Genomic DNA, 24,911 nt, shown 5'->3' with positions numbered 1-24,911 from the left:
CAGTGTGAAAGGGGCCTTAAGGGAGGGGCAGGCTGTGTGACTGATGACTGCTCCAAGTGCTGCATGGGGGGCAACTGATTTCACCTTATCTGGGTGGGAACCTTCTAGATGGATATTTTCATGCAATGTGCAACTTTAACTTTTTTTTTTGTGTAAATACAGTTACTTTTGCAACCGCTAATATATCCCTATCCCCTGTAAGTGTTACCCAATCGCCATTCACAATGCTTCCTATCGGGGGCGGACTGACAACTCATGGGGCGCCCCGGGCAATAAGAGATTATGGGGCCCCCGGGCAATAGGAGATTATGGGGCCCCCGGGCAATAGGAGATTATGGGGCGCCCCGGGCAATAGGAGATTATGGGGCCCCCGGGCAATAGGAGATTATGGGGCCCCCGGGCAATAGGAGATTATGGGGCCCCCGGGCAATAGGAGATTATGGGGCCCCCGGCAATAGGAGATTATGGGGCCCCCGGGCAATAGGAGATTATGGGGCCCCCGGGCAATAGGAGATTATGGGGCCCCCGGCAATAGGAGATTATGGGGCGCCCCGGGCAATAGGAGATTATGGGGCCCCCGGGCAATAGGAGATTATGGGGCCCCCGGGCAATAGGAGATTATGGGGCCCCCGGGCAACAGGAGATTATGGGGCCCCCGGCCAATAGGAGAATATGGGGCCCCCGGGCAATTGGAGATTATGGGGCCCCCGAGCAATAGATTATGGGGCCACACAGTATACACACACACAAACAGAATAAACACACAGACACACAATATACACACATACATACAGTATACTGTACATACACCGTATACACATACAGAATACAGACACACAATATACACACACAGTATACACACATACATACAGTATACTGTACATACAGAATACACACACAGACACACAGTATACACACATATATACAGTATACTGTACATACACAGTATACACACACACAGACACACAATATACACACATACACAGTATACACATACACAATATACAAACAGTATACACACACATGCATACAGTATACTGTACATACACAGTATACACACAGAATACACATACACAATATACACACAGTATACACACATGCATACAGTATACTGTACATACACAGTATACACACAGAATACACATACACAATATACACACAGTATACACACATGCATACAGTATACTGTGCATACACAGTAGACACACAATATACACACACAGTATACACACACACAGAATACACATACACACACTGAAAAGGTACTGGAGAGGCGGGGCAGCTATAATGTGATTTTTTTTTTAAAAACACAGATTTTTACATACTGTCCCTGGTTTTACTGAGGCTGGCAACCTTGACGGGGCCCCCTAGTGGCATGGGGCCCTCGGGCAGTGCCTGAGTGCCCTAATGGTCAGTCCGCCCCTGCTTCCTATAGAATGGGGAAGGGTTGGAGCCTCTGTCAATTTTATTTTTCCATCTGTAAAACTATTGGGGAGATTTCCCATCACCTAAAGTAACAAAAAAAATGTGTGTAATCTTTTGAGCATTGTAGATGAAAAAAAAAAAAAAAACATTATTTTTAGGCTGGGTTCACACTGATGCAGTGTACGGCATCGCATGTCATTTGTATGGGAATCGCATCGGATTCCTGGACAAATGACATGCAAATTCAGTGTGGTGCGAATTGATTTATACATTATGCTTGGCTCAATTCGCAATGGATCCGCATCAAAAAGGTGCAGGAACCTTGTTTTTTTTCTTGTCTGCACTGGAATCGGTTTGCATGGGTGTTCAGACCCACGCGTTCTGATTCCACAGTCGCACTGCGTTCTGAGAACCTATTTGGGGGTGTCATTAACTTTATATTGCCACTCGCAGCGGTTCTCAGAGCGCAGTGTGAACTTCCTGCGATTCTGATGAGGTGTGGGAACCCAGACCAAAATGATGTTAACCACTTCCCGCCCGGTCAATAGCATATTGACATCCGGGAAGTGGTTGTGAAATCCTGACTGGACGTCTATTGATGTCCTGCAGGATTTCATGGGGGTGCGCAGCGCGGCTATCTGTGATGCGGGGTGTCAGTCTGCATCTCCGATATCGGTAAAGAGCCTCGGGCGGAGGCTCTTTACCACGTGATTGCAATTTGCGATTGGTTGCCAGAGGCACCCATAACGGCTCACTGATTAGTTCCTACAGGGCACAGCACATGATTTCTGCTTGTTGATTGGTTGCTAAAGATTACTATACAGTAATACTGCTCACTGATTGGTTGCTAGCGGTTTCAGCACTTCATCTCCTCACTGCCTGCACACCATGGGTAGGGGAGGTGAGCAGACCCATCAATTAATGTGATTAATGGCAATGCTTCTTTTTTCTTTTTAACGACTACCAATATAATAAGGAGTTTCAACACTGGCCACCAATGTAATAGGGGTTTACACTGACCACTAATGTAATAGGAGCATTTACAGTAACCACCAATGTAAGGAGGAATTTACACTGGCCACTAATGTAAGGGGGACATTCACACTGACCACTAATGTAAGGGGGACATTCACACTGACCACTAATGTAAGGGGGACATTCACACTGGCCACTAATGTAAGGGGGACATTCACACTGGCCACTAATGTAAGGGGGACATTCACACTGGCCACTAATGTAAGGGGGACATTCACACTGGCCACTAATGTAAGGGGGACATTCACACTGGCCACTAATGTAAGGGGGACATTCACACTGACCACTAATGTAAGGGGGACATTCACACTGGCCACTAATGTAAGGGGGACATTCACACTGGCCACTAATGTAAGGGGGACATTCACACTGACCACTAATGTAAGGGGGACATTCACACTGACCACTAATGTAAGGGGGACATTCACACTGACCACTAATGTAAGGGGGACATTCACACTGGCCACTAATGTAAGGGGGACATTCACACTGGCCACTAATGTAAGGGGGACATTCACACTGACCACTAATGTAAGGGGGACATTCACACTGACCACTAATGTAAGGGGGACATTCACACTGGCCACTAATGTAAGGGGGACATTCACACTGGCCACTAATGTAAGGGGGACATTCACACTGACCACTAATGTAAGGGGGACATTCACACTGGCCACTAGTGTGAATGAAAGGATTCTACACCAAGCCCCCATGTATTGGGAAGATTTACACAGACCACCAATGTAACTGAGACATTTAGCCTGCGTTCACATTTGTGTGTCTGGAGCGCATGCAAAATAATTTTCCCGACACCAAAGAATCGTGCTTCCCTTTAGCAGATACACAGCAGTGCAATTCATTGTTAATGACACCCTCACGCATCTGCTGACATGTCTTCCCATCAACTCTGATCAGCTTCCCTGTCCCTGCTGAAGAAAAGCATCCACACAACATTATACTGCCACCACCATGTTTCACAGTGGGGATGGTGTGTTCAGGGTGATGTGCAGTGTTAGTTTTCCGCCACACATAGGGCCAGATTCACAAAAGAGATACGACGGTGTATCTCCTGATACGCCGTCGTATCTCTGAGATATGATTGTCGTATCTATGCGCCTGATTCATAGAATCAGTTACACATAGATAGCCCTAAGATCCGACAGGTGTAAGTGACTTACACCGTCGGATCTTAGGCTGCAATTCTAGGCCGGCCGCTAGGTGGCGATTCCATTGCGGTCGGCGTAGAATATGCAAATGACTAGTTACGCCGATTTACGGACGTCCGCTTTGCCCGTCGCTGTAAATTTACGTTGTTTCCGTAGAGATACGCCGCATAAAACTAAAGCTGCCCTCTAGGTGGTCTACCAATGTTAAGTATGGCCGTCGTTCCCTCGTCGAAATTTGAAATTTCACGTCGTTTGCGTAAGTCGTCCGTGAATGGCGCTGGAGGCCATTTACGTTAACGTTGAAACCAATGACGTCCTTGCGACGTCATTTAGCGCAATGCACGTCGGGAAATTTTAGGGACGGAGCATGCGCAGTACGTTCGGCGCGGGAACGCGCCTAATTTAAATGGTGCCCGCCCCATTTGAATTAGGCGGCTTGCGCAGGGCGGATTTACGCTACGCCGCCGCAAGTTTACAGGCAAGTGCTTTGTGAATCAAGCACTTACGCTGAAAACTTGCGGCGGTGTAATGTAAATGTAATACGTTACACCGCCGCAGCGTAGGGCGATTCTACGTGAATCTGGCCCATAGTGTTTTGCTTTTAAGCCAAAAAGTTAAATTTTGGTCTTATCTGACCAAAGCACCTTCTTCCACATGTTTGCTGTGTCCCCTCCCCCACATGGCTTCTCACAAACGGGACTTCTTATGGCTTTCTTTCAAAAAAAATGGCTTTCTTCTTGTCACTCTTCCATAAAGGGCAGATTTGTGGAGAGCACAACTAATAGTTGTCCTGTGGACAGATTCTCCCACCTGAGCTGTGGATATCTGCAGCTCCTCCAGAGTTACCAGGGACCTCTTGGCTGCTTCTCTGATGAATGCTCTCCTTGCCCGGCCCGGTCAGTTTAGGTGGACGGCCATGTCTTGGTAGGTTTGCAGTTGTGCCATACTCTTTCCATTTTCGGATGATGGATTGAACAGAGCTCTGTGAGATGTTCAAAGCTTGGGATATTATTTTATAACCTAACCCTGCTTTATACTTCTCCAGAACCTTATCCCTGACCTGTCTGGCGTATTCCTTGGCCTTCAGGATGCTGTTTGTTCACTAAGGTTCTCCAACAAACCTCTGAGGGCTTCACAGAACAGCTGTATTTATACCGAGATTCAATTACACACAGGTGGACGCTATTTACTAATCAGGTGACTTCTGAAGGCAATTGGTTCTACTAGATTCTAGTTAGGGGTATCAGAGTAAAGGGGGCCGAATACAAATGTACCCCCCACACTTTTCACATATTTATCTGTAAAAAATGTTGAAAACTATTTATCATTTTCCTTCCACTTCACAATTATGTGCCACTTTGTGTTGGTCTATCAATAAAATTATTTACATTTTTGGCTGTCACATATCAAAATGTGGAAAATTTCAAGGGGTGTGAATACTGTACAAGTGTAAACACACAAATCAGTTGCGCTTATGTATGAAATGATGATTTCGCTATACATATTAGGTATTGTTGCACACCAAGTGACAGCAATAATTCTAGGGCCATCATTCACGGGTAAAGTAATGACTTTTAACTACTTGCTCACTGGGCACTTAGGCTGCATTCACACCTGAGCGTTTTGTAGCCTGAAGCGCGACGCCCCAAAACACTAGAGGGGAAAAAATACATTATTCTCTATGGAGATGGTTCACATGTCCACTACAAAACGCCTGACGCTGAACGCCTGAAGCCCAAACAAGTTCTGGACCCTTTTTTGTCGCTCAAATTTGGGCGTTTTACATTGGTGACCCTAGACCTGTAAAATATTGTGGTAAAACACGCCGCGTTTTGTCACGGCAAATCACGGTAAAAAACGCTGCAAAACGCTACGCTCAGGTGTGAGTGAAGGTTTAAACCCCCTCCTGCCCAGACCAATTATCAGCGCTCTCACTCTTTGAATGACAATTACGCAGTCATACAACGCTGTACCCAAAAAAAACATTTTAAAAAAAATCACACAAAGGGAGCTTCCTTTTGTTGGCATTTGATCACCTCTGTGGTTTTTATTTTTGTTAAAAAAAAAAACAAATAAAAAAAAAAAAATACAAAACCTAGTTATATTTTGTTATAAAATTATGCAAACAGGTCATTTTTGTCCTTCATTGATGTATACTGGTGGGCACTGGCAGTGTTGCCAACCGTCAGTATTTTTAAGAGGAAATGGTTGCCAGTAAAAAAATATGGCTGTGACACTTGGCTCGGAACTGGGCATGCACAGCTTGGATCCGGTCAGGACCATCCAAGTGCCTGCTACAGTGTGTTTGGGTGGTACCGGCAGGGGGTGGTGCCTGCGCGTGTTGTCATGGTACAAGGGAGCCAAGTGGAGGGGCCAGAGCCTTGTGTGGGACAGGAGCAAGGCAAGCCAGGAGCAGGACTGTCAGTGCTGTTTGGACTGAGAGGACCACCTGGCATGGATAGAGACCGTCGCCAACTCAGGATGGGACATGTCAGTGATCTGTGCCACTGCACAATGCTGTTTGTATCAAGGTGAGAGTCCATTTCATGTGTAGCCCATTCTAATTTTCTGCCCTTGAGTCCAGTCCCTAGGTCACTTACTAGATTGAAAATAAAATAAGAAATGCTTTTTGCCTTAAAAAAGGGGCTGTAAAAAGGTACAATTTTTTTCCTAAATATCTTCCTTTACCTTAGTGCAGTCCTCCTTCACTTACCTCATCCTTCCATTTTGCTTTTAAATGTCCTTATTTCTTCTGAGAAATCCTCACTTCCTGTTCTTCTGTCTGTAACTCCACACAGTAATGCAAGGCTTTCTCCCTGGTGTGGAGTGTCATGCTCGCCCCTTCCCTTGGACTATAGGAGAGTCAGGGTGCTCTCTACATTGCAGATAGAGAAAGGAGCTGTGTGTTAGTGGGCATCCTGACTCTCCTGTAGTCCAAGGGAGGGGGCGAGCACCACACTCCACACCAGGGAGAAAGCCTTGCATTACTGTGTGGAGAGACAGAAGAATAGGAAGTGAGGATTTCTCAGAAGAAATAAGGACATTTAAAAGCAAAATGGAAGGATGAGGTAAGTGAAGGACTGCACTGAGGTAAAGGAAGCTATTTAGGAAAAAAATTGTACCTTTACAACCCCTTCAAATCTTACTCCACTTTCTTTGCTTTTTGAATAACACAAGGAGGTACCGTTCTTCAATTTGTTGTATAGGTCCTAGGAAGGGAAACATCTACTCAGTATTTTAGCCCTATTCAGTTACATTGGATGATGTACCCTTGCACGATTTAACATAACCCAGACCATAGCAGCATACTCTAGGTGAGTTTGTTTCCAGTCTGTAAGCTCCCAATAAGTTTTATTTTTTTATAAACAAAAAAGGAATATTTTGTCATGCTGTGGTTAGTGAGTGTTTGATTGTGTTAATGGAGCTTTGCCTAAAAATGGTACATCGGTAAGCCCTGGTTCACATTGGTGTGATGACATGTCAAAATGGCAGCAATGGCACCGCTTCCGTACTACTTTTTGCGATTTCAGGGTGCGATTTTTATTGACAGCTTCCAGGTTTCATCAACGCTTTGACCCCTTTCACATCGACAGCGGGTCGCTAGTTTTCAGTGCTTTTAACCCCCGCTAGCAGGCAAAGAAAGGTTAAAAGGACCCACAAAGCACAGCTGCCCATTCATTTCAATGGGCAGGGGCGTTTTTTTTTTTTAGGAGCGATGCATACACGGCTCCTCTGCCTCCCCAAAGATGCTGCTTGCAAGACTTTTTCTAACATCCTGCAAGCGAACTGCTTCAATGTGAAAATACTCAAGACTTTCACATTGGAGAGGCGCTTTTTCTAGCACTAAAACGCCTGAAAAACACCTCCAGTGTGAAAGGGGTCTAAACTGAACAAGCTGAAGTTAGAAGCCGATTGGGCTACTATGCAGAGCTGCACCAGATTTCTCACTCTCCTGCTTTAGTAAATAAACCTCCCCGTTTGGCAGGTTTTAGGCCCCATTCACACCTGACCATAGCGTTTTCAGGCAGAAAGTCGCAAAATTTTACTGCAATTTTTGAAGTGTTTTTTGTACAGGTTAAAAAGGTCACCAATGTAATAAAAGCAAAAAAAAAAAAACAAATCTGCCTAAAAAAAGTCACAGAACTTGTTTGAGCTTCAGATGTTTTGGAGTGGAGCTGTGAATCCTCTCCATAGAGCAGTGTTTCTCAACTCCAGTCCTCAAGGCGCACCAACAGGTCATGTTTTCAGGCTTACCATTATTTTGCACAGGTGATTTTATCAGTTTCACTGCCTTAGTAATTACCACAGCAGTTTCATCTGAGGGAAATTTTTTCCCCTCCAGCGTTGAAGCTACAAATCGCTCAGGTGTGAATGGGGTCGAAGTGATAGCACAGGGTTGCTTTAACCACTTGGGATCCGCCTGCCGTCAATTGACGGCTACAGTGCGGATCCCAATCGCCAAACTGCCGTCAATTGACATCCGCCCCTTAGGGCAGTCCCCGCGCGCGCTCCAGAGCGCGCTGCGGGGAAAATCTGTGTTGGCCGTGTCCCTCGGACACAGCCAATTACAGATCGCCGCGAACGGCCAATCAGAGTGGCCGTTCGCGAGGCGATCTGTGCGGCCAATGAGAGAGGATCTCATATGTAAACATATGAGATCATCTCTCATTGCCGTTTTACACAGAGACAGCGGTGCTGTCTCTGGAGAGGAGACCGATCTGTGTCTCTTGTACATAGAGACACAGATCGGTCACCCCCCCAGTCAGCCCCCCCCTCCACCTACAGTTAGAACACAATGCAGGGATACATTTAACCCCTTCCTCACCCCCTAGTGTTAACCCCTTCAATGCCAGTCACATTTATACTGTAATTAGTGCATATTTATAGCACTGATCGCAGTATAAATGTGAATGGCGCCAAAAATGTGTCCGATGTGTCCGCCATAACGTCGCAGTCCCATTAAAAATCGCAGATCGCCGCCATTTCTAGTAAAAAAAAATAATTAAACAAAAATAATTCTGTCCCCTATTGTGTAAGCGCTATAACTTTTGCGCAAACCAGTCGCTTATTGCGATTTTTTTTTTTTTTTACCAAAAATATGTAGAAGAATACGTATCGGCCTAAACTGAGAAAAAAAAATGTTTTTTTTTTTTTTAAATTGGGATATTTATTATAGCAAGAAGTAAAAAATATTGTATTTTTTTCAAAATTGTCTCACTTTTTTGTTTATAGCGCAAAAAATAAAAACCGCACAGGCGATCAAATACCACCAAAAGAAAGCTCTACTTGTGGGGGAAAAAAGGACGTCAATTTTGTTTGGGAGCCACGTCGCACGACCACGCAATTGTTAGTTAAAGCGATGCAGTGCCGAAAGCTGAAATTTCACCTGGGCAGGAGGGGGGTATATGTGCCCAGTAAGCAAGTGGTTAAATTTCAAATGCAAGCTAAATGCACCTGCATTAACCATTTTTTCAACTTGAACCTAAACATTGTACTGGTCCCTATAACGGATCAGAAGCCCACTTTGATTGCAAGCTGCAGAAGATGTAAGCACAGAACCTGCCCGCCTGACCCGTCACTGTCTAATGTATAAAATGTAATATAAAGATAATCACTTAAGGACCACCCCACGTACATATACTGCAAAATCATGTACCAGTGCGCCATTTCTTCCATAGGGCTCTGGGCCACGCTCCTGCTGTGATTGGACAGCAGGAGCCAATCAGCAGGTCCAGGGGCCACCCACAATCATTTGCTGGATAGACAGAACGCCGGTCTGCCTATGTAAACAAGGCAGACTGTCGTTCTGTCAGATAGAAGAGAGATCTGTGATTGCAGCCAATCAGGAACACAGATGTGTCTCTTCCTCGAGTCAGTCCATCCCCCACACAGCAAGAAAACCCCCACAGAATGGTTAACCCTTCAAGTGCCCCTGGAGTTATCCATTTCCCACCGATCACTTTATTGGTGTCACTGGTCCCCAAAAAGTGTCACTTGAGGTCAGATATGTCTGGCGCAAGCTCATTGGTGTCATTACTACTAAAAAAAAAAAAAAAGTCCATAAATCTATACCTTAGTTTTTAGACGCTAGAACTTTTGCACAAACCAATGAATATACGCTTATAGGGATTTTTTTTTTACCCAAAACATGTAGCACAACACATATTTGGCCAAATGGAAGACTATTGGAAAATATATATTAAAAAAAAAAATAAAAAAAAAAAAAAGCTTTGTGGGGGGTGGGGGCCAATTTTATTTGGGTACAGCATTGCACGGCCGGGCAATTGTCAGTTAAAGTATCACAGTGCCATATTGCAAAAAAAGGGCCTCGTCAGGAAAGGGGTAACACATTCCAGAGCTGAAGTGGTTAAAGAATATGTAAACCCAACACTTCATATTCCTTATAAGTGCCTACTGTACTTGTATGAGAAAGTCTTCTGTTCTTTGTAAGCTTGCCAATCCTCTGCTTCCTATTAATAAGTGACCACACCAGGCAAGAGAACACAGCATGGTCAGCCTGCTCTCCTCCAATGATTAGACTTGTCTGACAAACGCCCACCCCCCCGCGGAAGATCAGAGTGCTGTTCCATTTTCTAGACTGAAGATCCTTCAAATTATGTTGCAGTGTTTTGCATTAAACACACACACGTTAAAAACAAAAGTGAAATTAGGACGCAATGCAAGAGACTTTTCTGGAACAGAATATTTTATTTTTTGTTTACACATGTTTCAGCTTGGCTGCTGCAACCTGTAAGAAAAATACAAATGTTAGATCATAAAGCAGAAAGTACAATGATGTAAAGGCAAGACAATGCAAGTCGGCATACTCCAATTATTTACACATCCGAGCATCCTGTCCTGATGCAAACAGGGATGAAAGAATTGTACTTTTGGCAGCATTAGGCCTCATGCATGCAGGACGTTTTGCAAACTCTCCTAAAAGCCTTTCCTCCTGGGAGCATTTTGGCAATATATATATATATATATATATATATATATATATATATATATATATATATATATATATATATATATATATATATATACACACACACAAATATCTGACAAGTGTCTAAAGCTTCTACAACAGTGGTTTCTCAACCTGGGGGTCGGGACCCCCTCGGGGGTCAAATGATGATTTGCCAGGGGTCACCGAATCCTGGGCTGTTCCTGAAGCCCACACTGCTCTCCCAGCCTTTTGCTGTCCCCCAGCAGGGCTGTCCTTGGAGCCTGTGGCCGCCCAGCTGGTATGTTTCTGCATCCTCCCACCAAGGAGTAAGTGAAGGAATAAAAATAGAGAATAGATGAAGGGAGAGGAAAAAGGGGGAGGAACCAAGAAAAAGGGAGAGAAAGAACAAGAAACAGCTAGAGAGAGGGATGGGGGGGGGGGGGACGGGACAAGAAATTGGGATCGAGAGATACAAGGGAAAGAAAGGAGAACAAAGTGGAAAAATCCTAAAATGTACCATATGGGGATTTAACACTGTACGAGTGGAAGGGACTCAGGGAGCGCTATATGTCTGTGGGTTAGGGGCGCAAATTACTTGTCTTGCCACGCAAATAATTTTACAGTTAGGGGTCCCCACAACTTGGGAAATTTTATCAAGGGGTCACGGCGCTAGATGGTTGAGAACCACTGTTCTACAAGCTTTAGGTGTGTTTCACAGGCATCAAGAGCATGGCCATTAATGTCTTTATTTTATGCCATTGAAATTAATGCTCAGGCTGGGTTCACACCAACATTAATCGCATGTGATTCGCACTGTACCAAAATGTTACAGGACCCTTTTTTAGTCTGCATTGGAATCAGACCGCATGGGTGAGAACTACCATGCGATCTGAGTTCGCACTGCGTTATATGAAACGATTTGGGGGTGTCATTAACTTTATATTCACACCTGCATCAGTTCGCAGAGAGCAGCGTTTACACCATTGCGGCTTTGAAAAAGAGACCTCAGTGTGATTTCAAAGCCACAGATAAGTGCAATTTGGATCTGCAATTTTATTACAGCTTGCAACTTCATTGAACAGAAGGCAAGGCAATGCAAGTCGCAATGAAATTGCTGAAAAGTAATGCAAGAACCCTTTTCAAAGTCATTCATTAGAATGGTTCTTGTTAAAAAATGGTGCAACTTTTGAACTGTCAAATTACCCAACACACACACACACACACACACGTGTGAACAAGGGCTAAAAAATGGAGGCCTTACAAAGCCGATGGGAGTTGGGTTCACTGACTCAATAATAAATCTCAGAAGGGGAAGTAGAACAGGATACATTTCTTAGGCTCTCCAGTATAAAAACTTTTGGTGGGAAGATCTGGTATTGAAGAGCTCCAACATACCTGTCCAGCAATTCTGTCAAGGTCTCTCTGTCCTTGTGGAGTCAGTCTGCGACCTCTGGGGGAAGAATAAATAAATAGACAACTAAATAACCAGTCATATTAAGGTAAAAATGTTGCAGAGATAGGCAGACATCCAACTCGATAAAAAAAAAAAAAAAACATGGTGGAACAGGTGAGATCTGATGAAAAACGGACATGCTGTCCGTTTTCATCAGATCTCTCCATAGGAGACAGCGGCGCTTGACAAGCCCCTCCCTGCTCAGTGAGCAGAGAGGGACCCGCCAGCTCAGCAGAGAGATCTCCCAATGAGCTGGCAGACTCCGTAGCGACGGAGTCTGCTTCGAGTGAATGAAGCCTAACGGTTCATGAAGAAAAAAAAAAAAACCCAAAACAAGGGTTTTGCAGAGCAGCTCGATCCTCCATTTGGGGCCCCTCAGCGGCACTCCTGGCTCCTCCTGTTCTCAAGTGGCCCCATGAAGAGCTGCATTCCATGGGGACACTTGTGCAGACATGCTCCCGAGTCTCCCATGTCACTGAATTTGATTGACCGCAGCGGGAGCCAATGGCTGCGCTGCCATCAATCCATCCAATGAGGACAGACAGCTGCTGGACTTTGCACCAAAACGATCAGGCTCAGTTAAAGAAAGGGTGGCTTTAGGGGGCAGCTTCAGCACAGGAGGGTTCACAACTTCTTTAAAACCCTACCACTGACTTGCCATGTACATAAGCCATTATATTTACCAAGGAATTGTGGTAATTTCACATCGCAAATGACTGCAAAGAATATGGTTTCGACTAAACCATCTGATTTGCAAGCATAATGCAAGGATACACAAGCCAGGCAAACCCTGACCAATGAATCAAATTAAGAGCCCATTCACATCTAGGCGACAAAACGCCCGACGCCGGACACTTGTGCCGCTAGAGGGGAGAATTCCCATTGCTGTCTATGGAGATGGTTCACATCTCAGATGCCGTACGCCTGAAAAAAGTCCCGGACCCTTTTTTTCAGGAGGCATTGGCGTTCGGCCATACAAAGCAATGGGAAGGCTTTGTGAAAAAAAAAAAAAAAAAGCACACTCGCGGCAAAATACGCCGCGTACGCGGCGTATCTTGTTGCGGAGGTGTGAATGCAGCCTAAGTCCTATGTCAGAATTATCAAGCAAGCTTAAAACGCATTCTATTATTCTTGCTGGATTTAATCCACAGAACATGGCGCCAAACACACCACATCAACTATGGTGGTCGTGGCCAACTACCAGGTGATTTGTTAAAGAAAAAAAAAAGTTTTTTTTTTTTTTTGAGAAAAGCAAACAGGATTTGAAATGTATTCTGAAGATGCTGGTTAGCTGCACCAGGAAATTCTGCTGAGCAGATCACATAATGGTCAAGCTGGGGTTTTGGGATGTTTATATTGTAGACTTCACTACTATAGTACAATCTAGAAGAAAAAAATAAATAAAAACTAAACAAAGACAAACTGATCTACGATGTACTTGACTCAATAACCAATTTGTAGGAATTTTCATCTGTCAACAAATAGGAGAAACACACAGAACTTACCCATTGGGGTCTTTCTCCACCATTTTGAGCCCCTCCAGACTCTGCATCACCTTCCTGGCCACGCTCTTGGATCCACTGCTGAAGTGGCTTGGCATGACGCCATTGCGCTGGCGACCACCATAGATTTTTGTCATGGAGCCAACTCCGGCGCCACCACGGAGGTACAAATGACGAACTGTGGAAGCTGAAAGAAAATTTCAATTAAAAAACCTAAAAAATGTATTCAATTTTCACTTCATTGATACCTGCAGGTTTATATAGAGACCAAAGAGCAGAAAATCCAACGCCACACGATCAACAACCAATTTTATCACAAGAGTAGGAAACATCGCTCCACTAAACCAACACTACTGGCTAAAGAACAGCATTGCTCAATCCATAAACTGACCACTGCCTTACTGCAAAGGCAAAGTGACAGGTTCTCTTTTATAGCACATCATCCACACACAGATTTGCTTTGGTCAGAACAAACCTGATGTTAAGTACTGCCGAGGACTTCATGCCTCTTTTGCAAGTATAGCCATGTAAAACATTAATACCAAGTGCCTACAATGAGATCCAATAGGGCCGGTTAGCACGGCACGACTTTAGCCGCTTGCATACGACTTCTTTAACAAGAGTCCCTGCAAGTCATCTCAAAGTAGTGCAGGAACCTTTCAAGTCAGAGCGACTTAGTCGCACCGATCAGAAAAGTTCCGTTGCACTTAATGGGGCATGACTTGTCAGACGACTTTATCGCCTGACAAGTCGCAGCAGTTTTAACTGACCCTCATACAGTCTCACCCTGCTCTGCACATGCTTGGTTGCGCTCTACATTTTGGCACGGTGTCAAAAACGTAGAGGCTGATCTGCGGACAGCCTTTAGATTTACTGCTGCTCAGGGCTTCAGCAAAGTGGTATCCTCCAGCAAGAAACAGGAGCAACGCTGGAGGCCACTTACAGTGCACACCAATTTAGGCAGCATAATAATTAATGTGAAATGTATGCTCCTTGCTAAAGAACATTTTTTGTTTATAGCAAATTATGGGTAAAGTTCCAGTTTTAGCGGTCGGACTGGCAAATCGCTTGTCGAGCACTGCATCCTGGGAGTATGGAGGTAGCTTCCCCATACATCACAGTACCAATAAATCCCAGGGGCCTCAGACTAAATTGAACAGTTGGAAGCCTGGGGAAGGTATCACTGGAAGAAAGGGGGCGCTACCAAAAGAAAATGTCACTTTACCCTGAATTACCTCTATCCACACCATGTTTGGAGTATGGCCGAAACAACTAATCGATTATGAAATTAATCAGTCAGTAACATAATGGGTTTAAAAAAAAATTGGCTTTTTATAGTACAAATCGCTACTGTAAATATTACTCACTGTCCCACAGTAAAAAAAACAACGCCATACAGTAGCAATTTTTTGCTCTTTGTACTTTGTTTTTTTAACCCCATTATGTTACTAAACATCTCAGGCTGGGGTCACACCTCTGTTTTTGGTGCTTTTTGCAGAAACACTACAGTTCATTTACATGTTTTCCTATGGGACACATTCACATCCATGATTTCTTTTCAGCTGCTGCGTATTTGGAAAGGGGGAAGGACTAACGCAAAAAGGTGCCATTTTTTTTTGGTTCAATATACTTCAATGGAGAAGCTGCAGAAAAGCATGTAATGTGTTTTTGCAGCAATTTGTGTTTTGTAATCTGCATAACAAATTGGCCCAAAAAAAAGAAAAAGAAAAAAAAAAGCTATTTTTTAAGGCCATTATCTGATTAATCAAAACAATAAAATCGGCCAACTAATCGATTATGAAAATAATCGTTAGTTGCAGCCCTAGTTTGGACACCTATAGTCTGCTAAAGTGACAGGGTCTCTTTATTCCCACCATGTACAGGCACCATCTCCACACCCTCCAAACATAACCACGCAAGGAAAATAACTTCTTCTCAACTGGAGTCCAGTAACACTGTACCGGTTTGCAGGTGCCATCCAGAAAGGAAGGGCCAGGATACCACTACATCCGGCCTGCATGATGAGACTGCACACAAGTCTGATTAATGCTCCACTTTTTTTTCCCCCCCATCAAAAAAGCTTTTATTGAGCAAAACAATACACAAGGCATACATACAAGCAGTGTATAGTTACAATAGGCAACAAGTAACCATAGATAAAATACAGGTATGAGCACGACAATAATAGGGGACATAGAACATAACAGCGTTTATACCTAGATGCTCCCAATTGTGAACACAATACAGCAGGGTTAGTTATCAATCCACCCCCATCCCTCCCACATTAATTCTCCACTTTAACCCAAAAGTGTTCTGTACAAAGTCCTCTTACCAGCACGGGTGTAGAACCAGTTCTCATCATAAGGTGCCAGTTCCTTGTGTTTGGCAAGTTTAACAGTGTCTACCCATTCCGGTACTTTTAGCTTTCCAGACCTGTGAAAAAAAAAAAAAATAATAAAAGTTAGCCAAGCAGCCAAACCAAGAATCTTGCTATACAAAGTGTGACCTGCAAACTTTCACATAAATGACATGTTTAGTACACTTTTGTACAGAAGGTGAAATTGAATGTACAAAACATACATCTCCAAATCTGTCATGTGTTTTCTCATTTGCATTATTAGGCAGCATGAGTGAAGCAGGTCTGGTCTTTGAGCTTTGTTTACAGGTATTTTTGCTTGAGTGTTTCTTTAGCCAACGGAAAACTAGTTGCTAGGGGGAAAATATATGAATGGATTGTGCATTTTTCAGGCAATCCCATTAAAGTCTATTGCGGCAAAAAACAAACAGAAGTTCGATTTTTAAAAGCCAAGGCTAAACCTACACCCTCCCCCATTCTATCCAAGGCTGGGTTCACAAAGGCTACATTCACAACTGTGTTTCAAAGAAACATGTTTACTGCGATTTTTATGGTGTTTTTGCCACGATTTTGTACAGGGCACCAATGTAAAAAGCAGAAAAACGCCTGTAATCTGCCCCAAAGAAGCGCATGTTCCGTTTTGAGCTCAAGGTGTTTTTCCAGGCATTTTGCTTCAGGTGACAAAACGCTCAGATGTGAACAGGTGCCATGGAAATTAATGGGATTTTGCTTGTTGGACGACTTTCAGGAGTGTTATGAGCTGAAAACGCTCAGGTGTGAATGCAGCCTATGAAAATTGGGTGAACGATCCTTGATTTTTCTCGACGTTTCACAGCAAGTTAAAATAGAGGTTGGAACTTCTGTATGAAAATTCTCCAACAAAAGTTTTTCTATTGTATCCGACTTTTCTTGTATGTAAACAGTACACATTATATAAAAACCGTTCGCTTGGCTCACGTACGGGGAAAATGTTGGAATTTGGGCCTTCGGAAATTAGTAAAATCTGAAGTCGAACACCGTCTACATACTATATGTACAGAGACTGAACAATCGTTCCTCGTAGAGAATTTTTCTTTTGTGAACCCATGATTGGCTGTCAGCAGTGGCTTGAGTCTAGAGGGTCAGTGGTCCATGGATGGCCAATAGTATACCTATGGGTGACGCCATCGCCCAGGCATTTGCAGCAGTTAGTGATCCCCCCCATTAACACATAAGCCGCAGCTGTAGAAATCGCGCGACCAAACAGATGCACCGAAATTTGCCAAAAATGGCATAATCGGCAGTGCTTAGGGAGTGTTTTTCATAAGTCATGCAAATCAAAAACCACATCAGAAACGAAACGCGAGTGCGTTAATGATACATTCTTGTTCATTTTAACTGGGAGGCGTTTTTTTTTTTTTTTACTGCAGCAAGCAGGATTTTTAACACCACAATGGAAGCACAAAAGACCAGTGTGCAGACATACATAGAATTTAAAATTTATATCATTGGCCAAAAATATATTCATTTAAATTGAAGATAAACATTTTCAGCCAAGTGCATTCTACATTATTGGTTTTGCCACAAAAATTTCCCATTCGGTTCATCGCTATCTGACAGGCGTCAGAATAAGTATCCCATTTCCAGATTTTTTTTTTTTACAATAAAGCTATGCTGGACTGGAGTGCGGCTGTCCTAATTATCTTTTGTTTCAGAATAGGTATTTATGCAGCATAGGCATCAAATATGGGTAATGAGCAGGTTTAGCCTTGGTTAGCGTTTTGACTGAGCTTCCACTAAGGCCTCACGCATCCAGGCTTATGGAAATGAGAAGCTATTGTTCTGACAGAATTTGGAATACAATTACACTCACATGTGTGTTTTTTCTTTGCTTAAATGACACTCTCAGAACCTTTGCTGTAATTTTTGCCTGTAAATGCCTATGTGTACAGTGGTGCTTTCACAAAAATAAAATAAAACACACCACCTGTATAAGTGGTGTTTTTGTAGAAGAAAACTTTTAGAGCCCACTGTCACGGTTTGAAAGCATCATGTTAAAAATGTTTGTAAACAGGTAATTTTTCTCGCTCACCAACGTGTGCTGATGAGGAGGCACTCATGGGCACTGATTGCCAGTGCAGCCTAACAAGCCAGTTATCTGCTTTCTTCTCTCCTCCTGCTGTCAGGGTGAGGAAAGAAAAGCAGATAACCGCCTTGTGTTTACTTCTGCGATCAACTGACATTGGCTGACAGCTGATCACGTGGTAAAGGGTCACTTTGATTGGCCCTTTACCCCAATCTGTATAAGGACTCCGAGATCACAGCTGCACCTTTACGCCCTCCCAACATTTGAAGCCTGCGCTGTAGCAGACTTTCGGCTATTATGCAGGCTAAACAAGTGGTTAACGTGTTACTAAACCCAGGAGCCTGCATTCACTATATCTGGACTCAGTACAAAGAACATGGAAATGCAATTATTTTAGTAAATCTAAACTGCCAAATACTCTCATCAATCATATAGCAGTCTTGTGACTTCTATTAGTGTCTGCTTAAAGCTTGTAGGAGTCTTCATTCTCCTCCGATTGTCCTACGAGGATGCAGGACCCCTGACCCTCTGTCTGGACAGAGCAGATTGCATGTGACCACCACAGGGCCACTCACCAAGCTGAGCATGTGCAGCTTGTCCCCATAGCACTGCACGATCGGGAAATGATTAGGGGACAATGGAAGGGGGAACAAAGAACACAGGATCAAACAGAATTTACAAAATGTGAAAGATTAACTCCTTAGGTGCCACAGTGAGTACAACAAGCATGCTTCACTGCAGTGGTCATCAACGCTGTCCTCAGGGCCCACTAACAGGCCAGGTTTTATGAATTATCTTGGAGAGTTGCATACTAGAACAGTGTTTCTCAACTCCAGTCCTCGAGGCGCCCCAACAGGTCATGTTTTCAGGATTTCTCTCAGATGAAATGGCTGTGGTAATTACCAAGGCAGTGAAACTGATCAAATCACCTCTGCAAAATCATGGAAAGCCTGAAAACATGACCTGTTGGGGCGCCTTGAGGACTGGAGTTGAGAAACACTGGACTAGAATACTGCAATCACTGAGCAGCAAATATCACCTGTGATAAATTTCAGTTATCTAGTGGACCCTGAGGACAGGGCCGATGACCACTGATTTACTGCATATATAGACTCATTGTACCGTTGTGGTTTTAGTAACAATTTAAGCTCCGTGTGCATGAGACCTGAAGCTTGGCAACTCAAAAAAGAAGCTCATGTACATTTTCAAGCTACAAGCTTCAAGTGACAAAGCTCTCCAGTGTGAACAGGGAGAAGTGGAAACAATGGAATTACAGATGCCGAGCTATAATATTCTCAGGTGTAAATGAAACAGACTGCTGGAATGCGCCCAAATGTCCCCAATACAGGCAGAGAAGCCGATTCCTGATTGTTTCATACAGAAGGAAAGGTTTTCAGGGAACAGAACTTACTTCTTGAGGAAAGCAGACAGGGCCCTGACGAACTCCTGCTGGTTAACGTCTTTCACTGTTACTCCGGGCATCTAAAAACAAAAACAAAAAAAAAACAATCTTTTGAACAATTATATGGTGCAAATGTAACCCAAGACAATTCAAAAATGAAGCTTCTCAGAAGACAATGGCGCCAACATTTTCTGGTTCAAGTTTTTATGAAGTGACACTTTACAATATCCCCATTCTCCAAAGATGATCCACACATCTCCACTACTTAATGGTCCTCAATTCACAACATCTCAGGTAGGCCGTGGACTTTAAATGCCCAAAGTGTTTTTAAGAAAATAGCCCCTCTTTAAAGGAGAAGTTCACCTTTATGGAAAGATAAACGCACATACATTATCAGAAATAAAATGTGCATGTTTTTTCTTGCAGGAGCCTGGAAAGCATTACACATAAGATCAGTAGATCACGAGTGTGTCCTCTATATTTCAGCCCGTACCTCTGTACAGGTTCTGTTTGTAAATGGGAGGACATGTCAGTGGACTAGGAGTGTTCATCAGCGCCCCGTGCAGCCCAATGAAACTACAAGTGTCTGCTGCAGTGGCAGAGTGTACTTGTTTGTATATTCACAGGAAAAATCGGAATGAATCATGCGGCTGTGTGGGTGGAGCCCCACCGTTTTCAAAAAGTGACAGCGGGTGCGGGGAAAAGACCCTCTGTTATCAGGGGAAGGGAAATTGGCGCAGGAGCATGTTCCTAATGTGAACTCATCCCCAAGACCCCTTTTCAGAGGAACCTTTAGGACTCTTTCACAATGGCGGCCCGTTCAGGTCCACCTGCCATTTTTTTTGGCAGACCTGAGCAGGCGCTCCGTGCTCCTCTATGGAGCCGCGGATGTCAGCGGTAACATGCCCGCTGACATCCGACCTGCCAAAGTGTTACGGAGGAAAACCCTACTTTTCCATCCGTCTGATCAGGCATTTTAGTGCTAGAAATAGCACATATAAACTGCCTCCCATTCATTGCAATGAGTGCCTTCACACTGGGGCGGTGCGCTTTGCGGGACGTTACAAAAAAAGTCTTGCAAGCAGCATCTTTGGGGCAGTCTGGGAGCGCTGTATTGAGTGTTCTCAAAATGCCCTACCCATTACAATGAATAGGCAGCGCTAAAAAGCGATTTGGAAGCACCACAACAGGAGTTTTTAACCCCTTTTTGGGGTTAAAGGCGCCCCACTAGCAGTCAAAAAGTGTTGCTTAAACAGCGGTAAAGTGCCGCTAAAACGAGTGGTGCTTTACAGAGGACGCACAAGCGGGCCCAGTGTGAAAGGGGTCCTAAAGTAGTACAGCCAAAGCTTGCTTGGCTGCACTTCTGTGGATCACAGGAGTACAGATCGTTCTGCACTCCTGTGACCTGTTTTCAGCAGACAGCGGGCTGAAGTCCTCTGCTGACATCACAGAGCCGGTCCAGGCAGCTCTTCACATGCCTAGACAGCGAGCCAATGAGAGCCTAAGCCAGCCGCCCCCTTCACAGCCAAGCCCTCCAGTGAGCAGAGCAGACAGTGATGACTGACAGTCACCAACTCTTTGGTCAGGGAGCTGGGAGAACCAAGCAACCGGCGGCGTCCGATTGCTCGGTTCTCAGTGTTAAAGCTGGCAGGACACAGATGCAGCATCCACCTAGGCAAGCATAATTCTTGAAGCTTAGGCTTCACCCACCGCTGCAAAACGTAAAAAGTCAGCAGCTACACTCACTGCAGTTGCTGACTTAAGAATCGGACACTTACCTGTCCAGAAGCCCAGCGATGTTGGCACCGCAGCCAATGTGTACATCAGCTGTCGGGTGCCAACACCGCCATTGCTAGTAAGGGAACCCCGTAGTGAAGCATTACGGCTTCACACTGGGTCCCTACTACGCATTCGCAAGTCACCCGCTGCACTATCCTACTGGTCCAGCGGCGGGAGGGAAGAGAAAGGGGGAAGGAATTAGATATGTTCCAGTTTTGGTTGAAAACACACTTCCCATAATTCTCTTTTAAAGCAAACATCCCCCCCCCCCCCATTTTGGATAGAACAAGGGAGGGTTATAATTAGGGTTGCCCTGATACCACTTTAGGACCGAGTACAAGTACCGATACTTTTTTTTTAAATCTCATGTGACAGTGGCACATGAGTCAGTATTTTTTTACAATTCATTTTTTTGATTTATTGCAATGCCTTTATTTTTTATTAGCCCTGTTGGGGGGGCCTTGGTGAGATATCAGGGGTCTTAACAGACCTCTGCCCTCTGAGACAGAGAAAGGGACGAGCGACACCGATTCCCCAGTCCCTTTCTCAGCAGCATCAGCTGCACTGAAAATGAAAGGAGAGAAGACAGCAGCTTCATTCCATTCATAAACTGAAACATTGTAATCACAGTTTACAATGTTTCAGTTATGTGAATGTAGAGTCATCACTGACTCTGTACATTCAGAAAAGGTAGGAGCCGGATTTACCGGCGGCAGCACGGAGGGGGGGGGGGGGCGCGGCGGCGGCAGCACGGAGGGGGGGGGGGCGGCGGCGGCAGCACGGAGGGGGGGGGGGGACGCGGCGGCGGCAGCAGCACGGAGGGGGGGGACGCGGCGGCGGCAGCAGCACGGAGGGGGGGGGGCGCGGCGGCGGCAGCAGCACGGAGGGGGGGGGGGGACGCGGCGGCAGCACGGAGGGGGGGGACGCGGCGGCGGCAGCAGCACGGAGGGGGGGGGACGCGGCGGCGGCAGCAGCACGGAGGGGGGGGGGGACGCGGCGGCAGCAGCACGGAGGGGGGGGGGGACGGGACGTGGCGGCGGCAGCACGGAGGGGGGGGACGCGGCGGCAGCACGGAGGGGGGGGGGACGCGGCGGCGGCAGCACGGAGGGGGGGGACGCGGCGGCGGCAGCATGGAGTGACACAACAGAGGGCTGGTGGAGGACAGTCAACGCTGATCAGTGCTTGGAACTACCCAACAGCACTGATCACCCTGACTGTCCAAGTATCAGGTGAAGCATCGGAGCATTTCCCTGAGTACAAGTACTCAGGCAAATGCTTGGTATCGGTACAACCCTAGTTAGAACCCACGTCCATTTTTTTATAGCCATCTGTGCCCCTTTGGGGAGATTAACTTTAAAGCGGAGGTCCACACAAAAATTGAACCTCCGCTGTCCGTATTCCTCCCCACCCCCCCCTCCGGTGTCACATTTAGCATCTTTCAGGGGGGAGCAAATACCTGTCAGGTATTTTGCACCCACTTGAGGTCATAGACCACCCGCAGATAGAAGGATCTATGCCACGTCCGGCGCCCCCCCCCCCTTTCGGTGTCTTCTGGGAGACACCCAGTCGCAGAAACCAGCAGGGACCCGTGGCATTGCGCATGCGGAAACCAGGTAGTGGAGCCACAAGGCTTCACTTCCCCCGATTCCCTCATCGGCAGCACCCAAGAGCCAAAACAGATCGGCTTCGGGTGCCAACATCGCAGGCGACTAGGACAGGTAAGTGCCCTTATTGTAAAAGTCAGCAGCTACAGTGTTTGTAGCTGCTGACTTATAAATAAACAGCAGGCCTCCGCTTTAATTTCCCATCGTAGAGCCAAACAGGAAGTGAGTAAAATCTCTACAATGTGTCACCAGAACTAATGTCCCCATTGGGTGGATGTTCCCTCTTATTCCTGTTCTGGGGACAACCTCAATGTGGGAATTCTTACTTTCAGTAATGGTAAGGGGACAAATATAGAGGATGAATCTCCCCAATGGGGACACAGGCAGCAATAAAAACTGTCAGGGGGGGTCTAATCTCTCCAAAACTACAAGTTGTACCTTTTAGTAACACCAACAGGCCACAGAATATATAAAGCTGGAGGGGTTGTGTAGTGGTAAGCACCTCCTCCCTTACTGTAGACAGACGGTCCAGCAAGGTAAGTGTCCCCAGTGAATGGTCAGGAGGACGGGGCTCGTGTCTGGGCCTGTCCTGTATGGAGATCTATGGCCGCTCTCCTCACACACCATGTGCCTCACACTACAGCCGGATGTGGAGCACAGACAAGAGAACACACAGTACACCCGCCCCGGGCCTACTCCTCTACAGCCAGGCCACGGCTAGTCCCCGGCCTCGAGTCACTCACGCTGCCCACGAGCTCAACCCCCCAGGGCCGGCACAGGCCTCGGGAAACACCGCGGCCTACCGTGCGACACCAGGCCGCGGAGGACACCAGTAAGTCCGGAACGCACAGCGCTCCACTCGGCCCACCTTCAGACACACAACGAGCCGGTTTAATCACCGGTAATTCAATCTCCGTTAGGCCCGCATTAGGCCTCACTCACCTTCTCTCTGTGGAGCCGAGAAGGCAAAAGGGATCGACGGGGTCTCCCGAGCGCAGAAGAAAGGGGAGGGCGGAGAGGTCACGCCTTTCTCTGAGCGCGGGATTTCGGATTGGACGGCGAGGCGGGCTAAGGGGGCGTGGCTGTGCGTCTCAAGCTTGAACGCAGCGGAGTCACTTCCTGTATGGTGGCTGGTATGGGGCCAAAGTAGTAGCGTAGCGTTTGCTTTATAAAACCTGCAGCAGAGAATCGGAAAGAGAAGGGATGGAATTGGAAGCTGTCATTGGGGGAGATTTATTAAAAAAAAAACGGAGAGAGCAAAATCGGGTGCAGCTCTACATAGAAACCAATCAGCTTCCACGTTTTATTGTCAAAGTTTCACGGGACAAGCTGAAGTTAGAAGCTGATTGGCTACCATGCACAGCTGCTCCAGAATTCGCACTCTCTATTTTTAGTAAATCAACCACAATTGTTTTATTTTTATTTTTTTTATTATTGTTCATATGACAATTATCCACTTGCCCTCCGGTAGAATTATTGTATTTTTTCCTACAAATAGAGCTTTCGTTTGGTGGTATTTGATCACCTCTGCATTTTTTTTGCGCTATAAACAAAAAAAGACTGACAAATGTGAAAAAAAAACAATATTTTTTACTATTTGCTATAATACATCTTCATAACATTCTTCTCACTGACCACCAATGTAGGGAACATTCTTCCCACTGACCACCAATGTAAGAGACATTCTTCTCACTGACCACCAATGTAAGGAGCATTCTTCTCACTGACCACCAATGTAGGGAACATTCTTCCCACTGACCCCCAATGTAGGGAACATTCTTCTCACTGACCACCAATGTATAGAACATTCTTCCCACTGACCACCAATGTAAGGAACATTCTTCTCACTGACCACCAATGTAAGGAACATTCTTCTCACTGACCACCAATGTAAGGGACATTCTTTCCACTGACCACCAATGTAAGGAACATTCTTCTCACTGACCACCAATGTAAGGAACATTCTTCTCACTGACCACCAATGTAAGGCACATTCTTCTCACTGACCACCAATGTAAGGAACATTCTTCCCACTGACCACCAATGTAAGGAGCATTCTTCCTACTAACCATATTCTTCTCACTGACCACCAATGTATAGAACATTCTTCCCACTGACCACCAATGTAAGGAACATTCTTCCCACTGATCACCAATGTAAGGAACATTCTTCTCA

At 45.4% G+C, this 24,911-nt stretch overlaps 1 protein-coding gene across 1 annotated transcript; it reads right to left on the bottom strand.

The window, feature by feature from the left end:
- Positions 1 to 10,314: 10,314 nt before the first annotated feature.
- RPS19 (ribosomal protein S19) lies at positions 10,315 to 23,783 on the bottom strand. Its single transcript, XM_040327343.1, has 6 exons — positions 23,679 to 23,783; positions 19,363 to 19,433; positions 15,863 to 15,963; positions 13,534 to 13,717; positions 11,971 to 12,025; positions 10,315 to 10,374 (listed from the first exon to the last, which is right to left on the bottom strand). Exons 2-6 carry the CDS (start codon positions 19,431 to 19,433, stop codon positions 10,345 to 10,347), a joined length of 441 nt encoding a protein of 146 aa, XP_040183277.1. The 5' UTR covers positions 23,679 to 23,783; the 3' UTR covers positions 10,315 to 10,344.
- Between the last annotated feature and the right edge of the window lie 1,128 nt (positions 23,784 to 24,911).

The sequence above is a fragment of the Rana temporaria genome, chromosome 10, assembly GCF_905171775.1.
Source record: "Rana temporaria chromosome 10, aRanTem1.1, whole genome shotgun sequence".
NCBI lineage: Eukaryota > Metazoa > Chordata > Amphibia > Anura > Ranidae > Rana > Rana temporaria.
This window is presented reverse-complemented; position numbering and strand designations above follow the sequence as displayed.

Excerpts from the sequence above, each read along its gene's own strand:
- RPS19 (XM_040327343.1), bottom strand. The coding sequence starts at position 19,433 with ATGCCCGGAGTAACAGTGAAAGACGTTAACCAGCAGGAGTTCGTCAGG. Across the intron at positions 12,026-13,533 it reads GTGGAGAAAGACCCCAATGG|AGGTCGCAGACTGACTCCAC; the intron begins GTAAGTTCTGTG and ends TTCTTCCCCCAG. Across the intron at positions 10,375-11,970 it reads TTGACAGAATTGCTGGACAG|GTTGCAGCAGCCAAGCTGAA; the intron begins GTATGTTGGAGC and ends TTTTTCTTACAG.